This window comes from Desmodus rotundus, chromosome 3, assembly GCF_022682495.2.
Source record: "Desmodus rotundus isolate HL8 chromosome 3, HLdesRot8A.1, whole genome shotgun sequence".
Lineage (NCBI taxonomy): Eukaryota > Metazoa > Chordata > Mammalia > Chiroptera > Phyllostomidae > Desmodus > Desmodus rotundus.
This window is the reverse complement of record NC_071389.1, coordinates 88989343-89006371: the sequence shown is the minus strand read 5'-3', so window position 1 is coordinate 89006371 and position 17029 is coordinate 88989343. Positions and strand designations below refer to the sequence as shown.

At 41.6% G+C, this 17029-nt stretch overlaps 1 protein-coding gene across 1 annotated transcript; it reads left to right on the top strand.

Annotated features, from left to right (window-relative positions):
• The first annotated feature begins 4562 nt into the window (after positions 1–4562).
• GCM2 (glial cells missing transcription factor 2) lies at positions 4563–11296 on the top strand. Its single transcript, XM_024552374.2, has 5 exons — positions 4563–4652; positions 8366–8618; positions 8752–8864; positions 9277–9402; positions 10376–11296. Exons 1-5 carry the CDS (start codon positions 4563–4565, stop codon positions 11294–11296), a joined length of 1503 nt encoding a protein of 500 aa, XP_024408142.2.
• Positions 11297–17029: the final 5733 nt, after the last annotated feature.

Below are 17029 nucleotides of genomic sequence, written 5' to 3'. Positions count from 1 at the left end.
GTCATGAGTTTAAACTTCATGTTTCCGATTTACATGAATTTTAAACGTGATCTAGGACTTATACTGAAACTACAAGGATCAAATAACAACCACCCCTCACAGAGAATCTACGAAACGGCAGTGGGTTGTTACGGATTTTCTTCAGAAAGTGACCCCTGGGTGTGCCGTCCTGTTTTCCACAACACAGTGCAGTAACAGCATCTCATCTGCTCACTTCATCCCAACAATTAATTGAAGTGGAAAGTATAACAAAAAGAAATATTTTTTAAATGTCTTCTAAAGTTTTTTAAAAACCTAGCTTGGGCTAACAGTCCTATTTCTATATATTCTTGCCCCCAACTCCTTAAATGTCAGCATATTTTACAATATTACCGTCATTAAACATAAATATGAAAAATAGGCTAAATTCAAAAACCCAAACCTAAACTCTTTGTTCCCCCCACCAGCAGTGCATTCGGCTGGGCAAACAACGAAGCAACTTGAAAAGAACTAATTATTGCCTTCCAAGCAGTAATTCTACACCTTATCCTTCCCCCAGCGCTCTATCAGCAAGGGGCCAGAGGTTTCTAACCTGGTTTGTTGTCTCACTGAAAGCTTCCAATAAACTCCAGAGAAATCTAAAGAGGTGCAAGCGCCCGAAAGGTCCCGGAGAAGGGCCAGTCCTCGGCCGGCGGGGCACGGGGATGGGAGCCAGCCCCGGTCTCTGGGCCTGCACGCAGGGCTCCGCGCCGAGAGCGGGAGGGACCGCGGAGAGGAGGCCAGAGCTGACAGGGTGCCCGGCCCGCCCAGTGTCACTCACCTCCCGCATCCCAAGGCTCCCTCCGGCGCTGCCCTCCACTTCCCGCGATGCTGCGCGTCCGGAGAGGCCGATGGCTCCCGGATTCCAATCTTTGTCAGGAGACTAATTGCTGAATTCGCCCCCCCAAACCACCAGAATCCAGTATTTGAGACGGAAGGTACGCTTGCAGGCAATTAGCATCCTGGTCAGGCCACCTGGACGCAGGCACATAGTTCAAGAGATTACTCAAAGCATGTAAACGTCATTTAAACGTTCTACATGTGCAAATTTCTACACTGATGGGTGTCCCCTTTGAGGCAGCAGGCAGTTTGCTCTCCATCTTTAACAGCTGCTGAGCTGTTTTTGGTCTATTAATAGTAATATAGACTAAAGCTGAACTTTTACCACAAGAACCAGATTGTACCTGAAATCTGAGTGTATTCTTGATATTACAAAGGAAGTGTAAAAAAAAAACCCCAAAATAAAAACAAACTAACATAAAACCTTGGTGTACTCAGTCAAAACAAAACAAAACCAAAGCAAGCAAACAAATGTTTTCGTCCAGTTTGTTTTCTGCCCACGTCCTTTAGCAGGACACGAATGTGAACTAACCGCCAGCGTTAGGCCAGCGAGTGGCCTGTCACGTGAACACCGCGGCAAAAATAATTTGGACTGGTGTTTAATTAAAACAAAAAAAATGACCCCTCAAATCCAAACATTCCTTACTCAAACACCAACTTGAATTATAACTAGATGCTCAGGGTATTATTTCATGTTCTGACATTTACAGAAGATACTTGTTTACAGCCTGGCAAAACATAATATAATCAGAGTCTCAGCGGGTTGGCCCAAGACTGTGCACGCACCTCCAATCCAAATATTTATTTCAAAGCTCATCATATCCATTTACTGGCAAATATGAGGTAAATATACTTCATTAATTTACCTATATTAATCGCAACCTAGCAAATTCAAACCTTCTTCCTTACTTTTGAATTAATTGGCTTTTACAGTATCAAAATAGTAATTAAGGAAGAGCCAGCTTTGAATATAAAGTGTTCTGAATCAGTGCAAATATTCCTGAAGGAAAGAATTGAAGGATAATAAGCAATAATCAAAACATGGTTTAAATACATTTTACTTTAGGAAATAAAACAATGTAATAATATAGCATATAATATAATAAAGTTATTAGATTTTAAAACTTTATATTTCATTATTTTCAGGCTTTTCAGGAAAAATATATCCTTCCAAACAATATGATTGTTAATGCATTCAAATTTTTAGTAGAAATTAAAAATAATATAATAGAGAACACCTCCATTTATTTATTTTTATTGTTTTATACTTTCACTTTGATTTGTTTCACTAACATTTTATGCAGACACAATTTTAGGACAATTTATAACATGTATATTTTAATTCTTCTCAAACTAAATATGGTGGAGACCATATGACATTTCTTTGGGCACCAGAATCCATTTAGAAAAAAAGGATATGATTAATTGATTTGGCTTTAACATTAAAAACTGAATTTCTTTATGTCTTTGAAGGATATAACTCTAGGAATATTCCAAAACTATAGAGACACGAAATATTCTTAAAATGTTTACAAGAAGACTAGAAATTAATATCTATGCATCTGAGATGTTACTTTAAATTATTTTTGAAGTTATATTAAAATATTTTAAAGTATACATTGTTACACTATCAAATTAACAAAATAGCTATTTAAAAAATAAACTGTCAAATATTTTAACTTCTAAAAGACAAAACAGCATAAAAAGCAACTGAATGAAAGGGTCGCAGTGACCTTCGGCAGTCGGTTAACACGACGAAAGTCTGAGGACGAAACCAGTAGGTGAAGAGCGGATACTCTCCCTTCCCTCCCAGAACCTCCTGAGGACTGTGTGAGAGTGATTTTAGTCACAAACCCAGACCCATACGACCTCTCAGGACACAAGGACGATGGGGCAGAGGAGACTCGGGAGGGGTATCCCAGCTTGAACCTAGAGAAAGAAGGTAAGTGGTGGAAACGCCCACTTCACGTCTCGTCCCGAGAGTTCTCCGCTAATCAGCTGCCAATGGCCGGCGGCTCTGAAAAGCACCTCACTCGTGGACTGACTTTTCTAACACGCCTGCCAGTGCCCTTGACCCAGGAGGTTAAGAGGATCAGGAGCATAGATGGTTTCTCAGGTAGTGCGTTTTTCATCCGCTTCTTCCCACTTTTCGCCAAACGGGAGACCGAGACTGCGAGAGGTGCAGGCCTGGGCGCCCTCCCAGCCGCCCCGCGCGGCAGGAGTCCGGTGCCGGGCGTGCGCTCGGAGATTCCAGGGTGTGGGGCGCGCTTGTCTCGGGGTTTAGAAGGACGTGGGTTTGGAGCATCCTCCTCTAACAGAGATGGTCTTCAGGGGCTGACTCTTCTCTGGCTAGGGCTGGGAACAGAAGCACGCCCCCCACAAAACAAAATAAATGCCGGGAACCCATCTTCTCTCCGCCCAAAGTGGACAATGAGCGACTTGAGTCACTTCAATTGTTTTCTTTTATGGACGCCTCCAGGTCCTGGAATCACTCTAATGAAACGGAAACACAGACGAAGGGTTGATCTCAACTCGAGGAGCGCACCTCGACCCCCCTCACCTGGCCACGGCAGCCTCTAGAAAAGCCTCCCGAGATGGAATGGGGGTAAATACGATTTTGTCTGGTGTGTCCACGACAATATCAATAAAGTTTTGTTAAGGGTCGTGTCAGGTAGATGGCGACTGAAAGCTCGCCGAGCCCCGACCCCTCCTGTAAGCAGATAGGGAAACTGGCTCAGAGGGAGCCAAGGCAACAGAGGAGGCTACGGGTTCTGCGGGAGCTCCTGCGCCTGGGGCCGCAGAGGTCACTTCCTCCGTCCTCCTCCACCTACCCCTAGCTAGTCTTCCCTCACCTTTTCCAGGTCCACCTTTCAAGACTATCTGCCCACTGGGTCGCTCCTCAACCTGGGAGCTTGTGTGCACCTAGGCCTGCGAGCCCACAGGGACCTTGGGCTCGCTCTCTGACGTTACCCTGTCCCCCAGCCCCTCCCCACACACACACACAAACGAGCACAACTCCCAGACACGGACACCGGCTACAGCAAAAGACTAGAGTAGATGCCCAAAGAGGGCTGACCCCAGCCCGGAGAGCGTGGGCAGAGTCACCAGGGTGCACCGCGAAGTTCCGCTCCGGAGCAGCCTGTGAATTGAGTGTTGGCTCTCAGGGGTGACTCGAAAGCCTCCGTCTAAAAAACCGCCATCTAAACCCAATCCGAAACCCCAGAGGCAGGGCGAGGTTAGAAACGAATTAATTTCAATTTAAACAAGGTATTCCAACATCCACACCCCCACCCTCGCCCCTTAATATCTAGGCCTCAGTTTTCTGTCACCCAAGGGCTCGGGTCAACCTTCCCCTCTGTTCCTAGTTCTGTCGGGGAGAGGGAGCTGGAGAGCGAGGCTTGCTGGTGCGGGGAGCGTGGGAGCTGGAGAGTGAGCGAGGAAAGGCGGAGCAGGGGGAGGTGAATCTTTATAAGTGTGCGGACAGCTGCCTGGCTCCTTCAGCACCGCACCCTGAACAGGGCTCCGCCAGGGTCGTTAATCCCCGTGGATTTCCTAATTCTCATTCTCTGATTCTCTCTCTCGCCCTCTCTCCCGTTTGCCACTTTCTTTTAAAAGAGGGGGGAAATCACCTGGCGCACTTCTAGATTTGTTTTCCTCTTCTATCTTTCAGAATCCTTGCCAGCGACCGCTAGCGAGGTGGGCAGATGCCGACGGGAGAGGGGCAGAAGGCGGACTGTGTGCGCTCCTATGGGATGAAGCTCAGTTGGGACATCAACGATCCGCAGATGCCTCAGGTGTGTGATACCCAGCCCGAGCGCACACGTGCTGCTGACTACAGGAGGGTGGTATTCAAGTCCTTGCAGAGACTGTGGACAGAGGACGCGCGCGCCAACAAACAGATGAGAGTCCTCAAATGTAAATGGACTCTACAAAGGGAAGAGCTGGGTTTAGAGGTGTATCTTCACCCAGCTCTTTCCTTGAGCCTGTCGGAAAACACTGAAAGCAGTGGAAACTTGCAGTCAGGCTCCAAGTTTCCAGTCCTCTGGAGGGGAACGCCTCGTCCCTTACTTTCCTTTAACTAAGACAAATCAAGCGATTCTCTCCTCATCCACTCTTTGTAATCTACGAGAAAGGTAGGGGAGAATCTCTGCCAAGGTGGATACCACTGCTTCTCATGCAGCAAAACTGTGAGACAGGCTGTAATCGCAGTGACCGTGACGGAAATCTTAAATAGCATGATTTAGGATTTAGGCAATTTGTTCAGATGCCCGGGGATACCTGGATGAAGCACAGCTCCTAGGAAACTGCATTGTCATGCTAACCAAGTCTTCCGTGCCTAGAGGCCTGGAATCCGGATTTTGGACATAACATGACAAGAAAATAATTTTCTTTAATGACAAGAAAATTTCTATCTTTTTAGGGTGGATTTGCTTTGTTTTGTTTTGTTTTAATGGAACAAAGTGGTTTGAAGCCAGGTCCAGGGAATTTATGCTTTGTTATACTGGTTTGGGGCAAAAACTGAGGAATGACTTTAAAGTTCTGGGTCCTATAATAAATTTAAAGTTCTGGAGAGAGCATGGGAATGGCTTCCCAAGCATTGGCAAAGACGGAGTCCCCACAGTATTGCAGCACCGGAATGAGAGACTTTTCCTTCATTCAGCAGCTACTACGCACCACGTAGATGCTTGCACGGATAGCAGTTAATTAGCAAAGTTGTGTAACCTCTCAAAGAGATCAACACTGTTTTGAATGTCATTTTTGTAGAAAGTTTGTTTTATTTGTTTGTTTTAAAGTCTGCCTACTTTACAGCCACACTACCATTATTGTGAAAGTGGACCATAGTACAACGAGGGCATCTCATTCTCACTGACTTTAGTCCACACAAATCTTCATAGGAAAAAATGTGATTTTGTATTTTAGAAAAGAGCCACATCCAAGTAATGAAAAGATGGCTTCTCTTTCAAGCATTTTCTAGACTTCCTATGTGAATGTGAGTAATTTTTCCTTTTGGAGATTGGTTCTTAAGCAGGGAGTGTGTGTGGCATCTCAAAAGGGGCAGGTGCACTGGGCTGTATAAAGAGAAGTGGAAAAACTTAGGCTTCTAGCCCTGTTTTGGTTAATTGAAGGAAATAGAGCTAAACCGGCTGTATGACCTTGAGATAGTTACTGAGTTGGCCTGTCTCAGGCTACTCACCTGTCATCAAGGGGCAAAACTAGATAACAATCTTCGGCTCTGGGCGGTCGTGTTCAGTGTGTCCATGCTTGTCTGTGTGTGAGTGCATGCACTCACACATGCCCACACATTAGAGCAAATGAAACCCAATCCTGGAGTCCTCCATTCTTGTTTTGACTTAAAAACACCATCTCTACAGCCTAATTTTTGGTGTCATTACTTTGGTAGCTGGTGTGAGAGGTGGGGCCTATCGGTACACTTACAGGGCAGCACTAAAAAAATACTCTGCTCTGGAGAATTGTCAATTTGTTACTAAGCTCTTTAAATTTTAATGTTCACTTTAACAACAAAGATATTAGCATTTAGTATAAACTTAGAGTTGATAGCACATCATTATATATTTCATTTGTGACTGATCCTAAGTCAATCTATTAATTTATGCCAATTGTAATATTTCTAGAAAAGATAATAGTGCCTATTAATAATAATAATGATTTCAACAATACCCCTGTGGTTTTGGACACAAAATTGTCTACCTACCTATTACTGTTAGACTGTACAATGCTGATGATGTACACAAGTCCAAACTGTCCAACTGAGAATACTTTTACTTTGCAAATGTTGGATCTAATTTTCTTGGAGTGGTGGAAGGGAGAGAAGTTGCAAATGTCTTATTACTGTGATAATGCTCATCGGTGCCTCCATCATACCAGTGAAGCCAGTGGGGCCTGGCTGCCACAGCCTTCTGTTTAAATCCCAGCTATGCCACTGTAGAGGGTTCTCTCTTCCATTTCCTTATCTATTAAATAAGAGTAACAATGCCCGTCATGCAACATTGTTGTAAGGATTATAAGTATGGCATAATGTGGCTTTGTGGACCATACTATCTCTGTCCCAAACACCCAATTCTGCGTGGTAGTAGGAAAAAAACCACAGGCAATACATAGACAAATAAACATGGCCATATCCCAATAAAACTTGACTTATAGGTACTGAAATTTGAATTTCATATAATTTTCATGTCAAAAAATATAATTAAAAATATAGTTAAAAATTTTTAATTAGCCCTGGCTGGTATAGCTCAATGGATTGAGTGTGGGCTGTGAACCAAAGGGTCACCGGTTCGATTCCCAGTCAGGGCACATGCCTGGGTTGTGGGCCAGGTCCCCAGTGGTAGCCATATGAGAGGCAACCACACTTTGATGTTCCTCTCCCTCTCTTTCTCCCTCCCTTCTCCTCTCTCTAAAAATAAATAAATAAATAAATTTTAATTATATAAAAATATAATTAAAAGTCATTCTTAGCTTGCAGGCTGTACTAAAACCTGTGGCAGGCTGGACTTAGCCCAGGGTCTCTTGTTTACTGACCCCTGTACCAGGTACTCTTTAGAGAGCGGAAAGTGCTAATTAAAGGGTAATTTCATATTAAACTTATATATAAGAATAACATTGCAGTATAAGTAATGCATAATGTGGACAAAGACCACCAAACATGAACAGTAAAGCAGTGATCAGCATTTCAGATATAACTTATTATTGGAGCCATGTGGCTCTTTGTTGAGAATGACAATCGCTGTTGCTCTGGGTAGAGGTCTAGTTCTCCATGCCGGGGTTTACCTTTATGCTTAGGCCCTTCATTGCAATGCCCTTGTAAACTTGAAGAGCTAAGTTGGGAGGAAGAGGGAAGCTGTTCTCGCCCCTCTAATGTTGCTCTGGGTATCACTTGCTGAAGTGACTGACAGGTTTGGGAGAGAGACAAGAGCATTTGAAGAAAAAGTGCTGCGTTGAAGTAAAGCTATTTACAGATTCAACTGCATGTCAGTGAGAGAGCATCCCAATCACTTTTTGCCCTGGCACTTTGATACTTAATCTGAAAATGATTTCAACATTGAAGCACACAAGAAGTGTTATGACATGATGATAAGGAAAACAGGCTCTGGAGTCAGACTGCTAGGGCTCAAATCCTAGAGCTAGGTCTTACTAGCTGTGTGACTTTGGGCCAGTTGGTTAACCTCTCTGGCCTCCACTTCTTATTAGGTAAAATGGGCATAATAATATCACCTACTGTCTGTGTGTTATGAAGTATAGATGAACTGATAAGTGTACAGCCTTTAGACGATAGCACTGTATTAACATCAGCTAGGCCAACTGTCAGAAAGTCATTGCAGACAGGATGCGTAGCGTTTTGTGATGGCATAGTTTCTGAGTTTTACAACATTTCTGGATCTAAAAAGAACCAATTTTTATTCTATTGTCCTTGAGAAAATTATTAGTGCGATGTGTTGGGTTTGGTCTTGGTGAACTTGACCATCCTTCCTTTTGTGTGCCTTTCCAGGAGCCAGCCCACTTCGACCACTTCTGCGAGTGGCCAGATGGCTATGTGCGCTTCGTCTATCGCAGCGATGAGAAGAAGGCGCAGCGCCACCTGAGCGGCTGGGCCATGCGCAACACCAACAACCACAATGGCCACATCCTCAAGAAGTCCTGCCTGGGCGTGGTGGTGTGTGCGCGGGCCTGTTCCCTGCCAGATGGCTCAGGCCTGCAGCTGCGGCCTGCAATCTGCGACAAGGCGCGGCTGAAGCAGCAGAGTGAGGCCATGGGCCTAGGGTGGGGCAGCCCTGCAGTCCTGAGTTCCCTCTATCCAACTCATTTACCTTTTCTTCCTTCAAAGGGGTCTGGGGTCAGGGCTGTTATTAATATTTCTCCCCTCTGTCTTTGCAGAGAGAGCATGCCCCAACTGCCATTCTGCTTTGGAACTGATTCCTTGTCGAGGGCACAGTGGCTACCCTGTAACCAACTTCTGGAGGCTTGAAGGCAACGCCATATTTTTTCAGGTGGCTGGGGTGACACCACTGTTTGTAATGTATATTTTCATCACACAGTAGGGACCAAACCACCTGCGATATGCCTTAAGAACTCTAGACCAAACCAAATACAGCTCTCGTGGCCAGAAAAGGGTGCTGGGCCCCCCAGGGCCTTTCCAGGCTCCTAGGATAATTAGTGTGCTCCTTACTATGAAAGGAAGGAATATGCTCCAGAAATGTGAGAGATCAAGAACCATGTAGTAGTTATAGTTTATTTAATATGGTGAAAGGACTGTTAGGTAATCTTTTAAGATGTCTATTATTGATGCTGTTATATTAGTTCAAGAATTTTTTTCCCTGTCAGTTTGAAAAAGACAAATAACAACTTGGGACCTTGGGAAAGAGATAACGTTTGACCAACATTACCACCTTCCTTATGCAGGCCAAGGGAGTTCATGATCACCCAAGACCAGAGAGTAAATCAGAGACAGAAGCTAGGAGAAATGCCATCAAGAGACAAATGGCCTCTTTTTACCAACCCCAGAGAAAGAGAATTCAAGAACCGGAGGTAATGAGGAGCTGACATTACATTCTGATCTATGTTTATTTTCATCACAATATACAGTGTAATTACGTAAAATGTTAATGTCATACATTAACTCTAAAGATTTGATTATCTGTGAAAATTATATATCTCCAACAAAGTGTCATTTAATCCACATTTTGGATAGTCTTTTTAATTTTATCTTCTTTTCAAAAAAAAAAAGCGAACTCTCCACAGTCAATAATAATATAGTGAGGATGTATGCTGACATCCTGATACAAGGGCATTAGGCAGGAGAGGATGCAGTGGTTCTAAAGAAAGAAATGTGCATACCAACAGTGAGTTAACATTCGCCCTTGAGAGAATCCTTTACACTATGTCCATAGAACAGATCAAATTTGTGTATGCAACTTGATCCAGGTTAGCTGTTTAACCAGAGCATGCCAAGCAGGCAGAGTGTTAGTCTGAGGATAAGAAGAGAAACTGACACCGTCTGCATACTTTCTATGTACCAGGCACATAAGGTCTAAAGTCTCACACATGAAATGTTGCGAAAGGCTTGGAGGTTACTATTATTGAGCCCCATTTTAAATATTAGGAAGCTGAGACTCACAGAGGTTAAGTAACTTGTTCAATTAATGAGGAACAGAGTCAGCATTTGAACCCTGATCTGTGTCAGACTCCAGAGTCTCCGCTTTTATGAACATGGTATAGCAAATGGTCCTGTGCTTCCGTATAATGTGACACTCAGACCCACCCTGTCTGGCTGCTGTGGACTCCTCTCTGCAGCAGTGTCGTATTGATGGCTGAGCAAGCTCAAGTGATGCAACCACTGGCCCATGTGCCCAAATCATGCACCTGAGCTGTGCAGTGCTCACAACACAGAACCCACCAATTGGAAGCTTATTTTCATTTGGTTGGTTGGCTTCTGTTACAGGTGAGAGTGTCCATACGATTTGCATTTTATTTACAAATAAAAATTTATATCACTTTTTAGGCAGGAGAGGATCAAGACAACAGTGGACATTTCAACAGCCTACATGCCCTGGAAAATACAGAAGAACTTGATATAATTACTGGCACTGGCTTTCCAGTGGTAGGGCAGTCTCGTGTTTCCTGCCCAAACTCTGATACTTACAAGGCTACCTGTGACCCAGCCACCTTTCAAGGAGATGTGATGCTACCCTTTCAGAAATATCCAAACCCAAGAATCTATTTGCCTAAGCCACCTTGCAGCTATGAATTGGCAGGTCCTGATGATGCAAATATAAGCCCATATTCCAGCAATAATGCTAATGAATCAGACTGGGTTCATCTGAATGCACTACAATATAACATCAAATCATATAGCAGCTTCCAGAAAAGCTGTGATTTCACCAGTAAACAACATGGCTGGAAACCAGCTCTTGGAAAACCTGGCCTTGGGGAGAGGACTGACCCTAGGCAGCTCCAGGCCATAGCCAATCGCCCCTACTGTAACCCTGAGCTTCCCTGCAGGTATCTCACCACTCCCCCACCAGGTGCTCCCGCCCTACAGACCGTGATCACCACCACCACCAAAGTGTCCTACCAGGCCTACCAGCCCCCTGCTCTGAAATACTGTAACAATGTACGGGAAGCTAAGAACCTTTCAGCCTGTAACTATGCTTCTGAAAACACCCCAATATCCATCTATCCGGAAGCCTTGGACTTTCCAGCTGCAGTCAGCAGGGCAGCCTCTCCTTCAATGTCACTTTCTTTGAAAATTCCAGGAGACTGCAGGGCCATCCGACCTACTGTGGCTTTTCCTCAAGAGTCAGCTGCCTTCAGAGCAGACAAAGCAGAGACCTGGGATGCGTGTGCATCTGGAATGGGGTCTACACTCAGTTATTCAGATCGAGTTAGCCCATTCTTTAGCTATGACAGTGAGGACTTTTAAAGATCAAACCTGGGCACGACATAATATTGGTGTCCATGCCTGCAACGGAGCATGAAATGGCAACTCTCTCCTAGAGTTGCCATATTTACGGTTGAGTTGGAATATTTATGTAGTACATTTTTAAACCCACTACACTCACAGAATTAGGTCTGGAATGTGACTCTCCTAACTGAACCTGGTTCTCATTCTAAGCCTTCTTCCATTAGACCATACTAGGGAATCTTATATCAAGTTCTTTAGGGAATCTAAAGATTTCATAAATCTTTATTTGGCATTTTGAGGTTGTCAAATAGTTTCAGGAAGAAATCTTTACACTCCTACCTCCTGAGTCACTTTTTTTTTTCTATATTTCAATATTTTAATAGGAAATGAGTTGCTTGGCTCAAAATCTGAGTCACTTCTTAAGATTTTTATTTAGCATGTAAAACCTGTTAAAATAGTTTCAGGAAGTAATTTTGGTCATTTTAACTCCAAAGCACATATTTATAGCTTTTTAAAAAAAATCTATATTAGCGCTGGCTGATGTGGCTCAGTGGATTGAGCACCAGCTTGTGAACCAAAGGGTTGCTGGTTCAATTCCCAATCAGGGCACATGCCTGGGTTACAGGCCAGGTTCCCTAGTTGAGGGTACGTGAGAGGCAACCACAAATTGATGTTCTCTCCTTCTCTTTCTCCCTCCCTTCCCCTCTGTCTAAAAATAAATAAAATCTTTTTTAAAAACCTACATTATTGCAATGATAAAATGCAGTTATTTTAAAGAAAATTTTGTTTTCCATTGTCAGCTGAATAGTTCTTATTAATATTGATGAATGTTTTCATAACAGATACAGCCTAACGGTGATGTGCATTTAATGGACTATTATTGTATTATCATATATTTTTTCTTATTTTTTTCTGATTAGGTTTCAAAATTGGAATTGAGATGTTTTATTCAAATATAGCTTTATCATTTCTTTGTTACTTCTCATAAATATTAATTGACAATGTTGTTCAATTAAATATAGTAAGTTGTAAAGTAATGTAACTGATGCTTAAGTTACTTCAAAACAGAAATACAAAAAAAATTGTTCATATTATGACCTCAAAAACAGTTGTTATAATAGATTAAAACATATTAGCATATTTGTAATAAAAATATTAGCATATTTAACAGTTTTGTAATTTATTTATTTTTGTACCCTTTGACCCCTGTTAAAAGAAAAATTAAAGTGGCATAAACATGGCTAAGAGAGTCACTTCAGCTAGCGTGAGGAGACTATTAGGGAAGTGAGCCCTAATATGCCACTTTTCCTTTATCCAGTCATCTGTTGGCAAATGCTCAGGTTGTTTCCATGGGCCGGTTACTGTAAATATGCTGCAGTGAACATAGGGTTGGGTGCATATATCTTTTCAAATTAGTGTTTTCATTTTCTTTAGATAAATATCCAGAAGTAGAGTTACTTTATCATGTGGTACAGTAATTCCATATTTAATTTTTTGAGGAAACTGCATACTGTTTCCATAGTGATTTTACCAATTTTCATTCCCACCAACAGTGCACAAGTGTTCTTTTACATCCTTGCCCACATTTATATTGACTTTTTTGTAATGGCCACTCTAACAAATGTGAGGTAATGCCTGCCTTGGTGATAGGGTTGCCAGAGTTAGCAAATAACATAAAGGATGCTCTGTTAAGTTAGAATTAAGATAAATAACAAGTAATTTTGAGTATACACATACCCCAAATATTGCATGGATGTACAAAAACTATTCATTGTTTGTCTAAAGTGCAAATTTAACTAGATGTCCTGTACCCTGTCACTCCTACTTGGTAAAATATTATAATTTAATTTCATTCTTGTTCAAAATATGGTAAATGACATTTGATGAAGAGGTTAAAACTGTCTTTACATAAAACGATTGGTTGCTGAAGTTTTATAAGGAAATAATATTTATTTTAACTGTGTAGTCTCATTAATGGGAGAGAATATATTTTTATTATCCTTTATAGTATAAACATCATAGATAAACTTAATAAAGATTTTTAAAAGCAAAAAAAATCACCCTTTAACATTTCTATTTACAAACCACATTGAACAGTGAACAGATTTCCTAACGCTAACCTCTTCAGCTAATAGTCACCCCGTTTATTCATATTTCTACACCATTTGGTTAAAGCAAAAGAGTGTTCTTTGTATCATATATCAGTAATGGATTTTTCATTAATTGGCCCATTAGAGCTTGGTCTTCTGATCCTCTTGGACAGCTGAGTTACCCACATAACAATCTGGTTTACAGTTTGATAAATCTTTTTAAAAATGAGCCATTCTGGAGCTGGGCATGGAGAAAAGAACTGAAGAAGGTGCTCTCAGACCTCAGCCACCCGTGGTTCTCCCAACTCATGTACCAGAAGGACATTACTGAGTAAAAATGCCACCTGGCTTCCTATGGAAAATAAACATTCAATTTTCTAATGCATCTAAAGGGTTAGGTTTTAAAAAAATAAATAAGACTTCTGCCTGGAGGTGGCCGATTTAATAAACTATATTACTTATTCAGGTTTCCATAAACTACCTGAATTTCTTCTTTTAACCACCCTAGGCACTATGCTTTTAAAGACATTTTCTGGCTATTGCCAAGATGTAGCAAAAAGCCTATTAATTCAAGTGCACCCAGAAGTGAGACACAAGAAAGGGACATGCAGAAATCATTTATTCCAGTCTTGGACTTCAGGCTCAAGTGCTCCTGCAAGCCCAACCATTTCCGCTTTGGAGGTTATTGTCCTCACTACAAGAATATCACAGTCATCACAGAACTCTAACAAGGCCTCCTTCAACTTAATGTTTTAGTTTTGTGAATTAAAAAAAAAATCCAAGTTTATCTCAGTTAATATCTGCAAAACTGACTGAAAAATCATGGCCTATTCAACAGAATATATTCATTCACCAGCCACATGCAAAGTGCTCACTATGGGAATTATAAAGAAGCATAATCTGGGGTCTCTGCCTTCAAGAAATTTCTAGGAAACGATAAATAATATATGCTGAACAGCATGTTAAATAGCAGGTAAAGCTACATTATCATTTGCATGGTAATACTTTTTAAAGTGTTGCTCAGAATATTTCCTTTCTAATCTTAGAGTTGTTGAAAACATTAAAGCTGTGAACGTCCAATTTGTCTCTGCAGCTGGAAGAAAGTTTGGGCAGAGGGACCTTCTGCCAAAGGAAGGATGACGGGCAGGGAGATTCAGAAGTCCAACCCGAGAGGAAGGGAGGGAGAAGATAAGCAACATTCTCATGAATATTTTCTTCATCCCATTTTTCTTGTTTTATTAAGGTATTTTTCCTCATTAGTATTTTGTTATTAAGATGTTCTTCTTCCAAAATTCTTCATGTACATATTCTTCAAATTACCTCAAAATTAATTTTCTCATGAAATATTCTTTATGGAAGCATTCTTCATAAAATGAATATATTCCATGACTATATTCATTAATATGTTCTTCTTGATTACAAGTATTTTAACACAGTCATAAGAATATACTTAAAATGAATGAATATGATATTGTTCCCACCTTTAGAGAATCTATTTTTAAAGATTGACAATATAGTTGTCCATATTCATAATGAATATATTTTTTAAGATTTTATTTATTTATTTTTAGAAAGAGGGAAAGGAGGGAGAAAGATGGAGAGAAACATCAATGTGTGGTTGCCTTTCACATCCACGCAACTAGGGACTTCGCCCACAACCCAGGCATGTGCCCTGACTGGGAATCGAACCCCCAGCAGCCCTTTGGTTTGCAGGCCAGCACCAAATCCACTGAGCCACACCAGCCAGGGCCATAATGAACATATTTGTGATCAGTTATTCAAGCAAATATTTGAGCACCTACAATGTGCTGCATGTTGTTCTAGATCCTGATGATAAAGCAATGGATGCCAAGCCTGGTCCTTGTTCCTGTGGAGCTTACATTTTTTTACAAAGAGTATGTTCTCAATAAAGATGGAAATGTTATATATATTCTTATAACTAAGAAATATTAGTAAGAGATACCATTTAATCCCTTACTCATTTTTCCCATCTGGTCTGGTCAGTGCTCCCTGTCTTTTCTCCCAGCAAAAAATCTCCTTTCTGCCCAATTCTCTCCAACACAGTAGTATACATTTGAGGCAAAGACAAATTAAACATTCTTCAAAATGCTGTTATGAACATAAAATGAAAACTGGCCTACCAAAATTTTGCAGAAGCCCTCAAAACTTAAAAAAATACCTCATCCCATTCATTAGTAATTGCTATAAACTTTATAAGTTGTTGTTTTTTTTTAAGTCAGAGAAATCACTGTTTGGAAAATTGTCTTCCAATAAATGTCTTTCATGAAGAAATTCACTCCTCATCATTCTGATTTGCACCGGACACCCATTGGGTACCACAGGCTAGATAGTTAACACCACCCCATTGAAGCCGAGAGACTTGAAACCAAGTGTTGAAAATGGAGACGGGGAGAACACTAAAGGCTGCCCATACTCTGTCTGGAAGGAGAGGAGAACCTTCTGTGTTAGACTTGGTTAAAAGGGCCTCAGCCTGCTCCTATGTGCCAATGTTTTTCAGTCAAACAGCTCTCCTCTACTTCCAAGTGAACAAGATGAGCCCAGAGCATCTTGTACACTGGAAAGTGCTAAACAAGCAAACCCACAATGACAAAACCCCACTATGATAGGTGTCATGTCAAAAGGACACAGAAGCTAGAATAAGTTAAGAAAAAGCTGGCTAAAGCAGGAATAAGTTAAGAACAAATAGTATTGATTATAAACCAAAGAACAGAAAAAAAAATCCATGCATCCATCCTGATATAAATACATGATTAAACAAGTGGGGGGAGAATAGAGAAATGTTCTGTACAGAATAATTTCAAATAATTGATGTAGAGACCCCAACCTCAAGGAGATGGAGCACAATTCCCCACTCCTTATTGTGGGCTGTTCATAGTCACTTCCTTCCAGAGTATTGTATGGAATGGGAAAAAAAAGTAACTTTATAGTAGGAAATCCGACAAACAATACCTCACCCAGATGATCAAAGTCAACATCAACAGTGGTTAAGTCATATGGATAGTATGTACCCTTGATATCATGTGATGAAATGGCATGCTATCAAGGGTATCCTCTGTGTTTTTCCTCTTACAAAAAACAGAATCCCAAACTAAGCAAGGGTAAAACAATAGATCAGGGATGTCAAACTCATTTTCACTGGGGACCACATCCACCTCAAGGTTGCCATCAAAGGGCTGAATGTAATTTTAGGACTGTATAATATAACTACTCCTTAAGTAGGGGCAAGAAGCTCGGCGCTGACACCAGGTAGAAACAAGGTGCTGGGCCAGATAAAACAAGGTGGCGGGCCGGATTCAGCCCACGGGCCTTGTGTTTGCCACCTGTGCAATAGATGAATCCCAGTCAAGGGGTCATTCTGCAAAACAGTATTCCTCAAAACTGTCAAGATCATCTAAACAAGGAAAGCCTGAGAAATTCACAGTGTAGAAGACCCTGAGCCCTGGCTGGGTGGCTTAGTCAGTTGGAGCGTCATCCTATACACCAAAGGGTTGTGAGTTCCATCCCAGTCAGGACAAATACCTAGGATGTGGGCTCAATCACCAGTTGGGGCATGTACAGGAGGCAACCAATAGGTGTTTCTCTCTTCCTTTACTTTCCCTTCCTTCCTTTCTTCTTTCCTTCCTTCCTTCCTTCCTTCTTT

What these genes read in the sequence shown, in the direction of transcription:
- GCM2 (XM_024552374.2), top strand. Translation starts at nt 4,563, where the DNA reads ATGCCGACGGGAGAGGGGCAGAAGGCGGACTGTGTGCGCTCCTATGGG. An exon ending in GCAACGCCATATTTTTTCAG is followed by an intron (nt 8,865 to 9,276) that starts GTGGCTGGGGTG and finishes TTCCTTATGCAG; the next exon opens with GCCAAGGGAGTTCATGATCA. An exon ending in AGAGAATTCAAGAACCGGAG is followed by an intron (nt 9,403 to 10,375) that starts GTAATGAGGAGC and finishes ATCACTTTTTAG; the next exon opens with GCAGGAGAGGATCAAGACAA.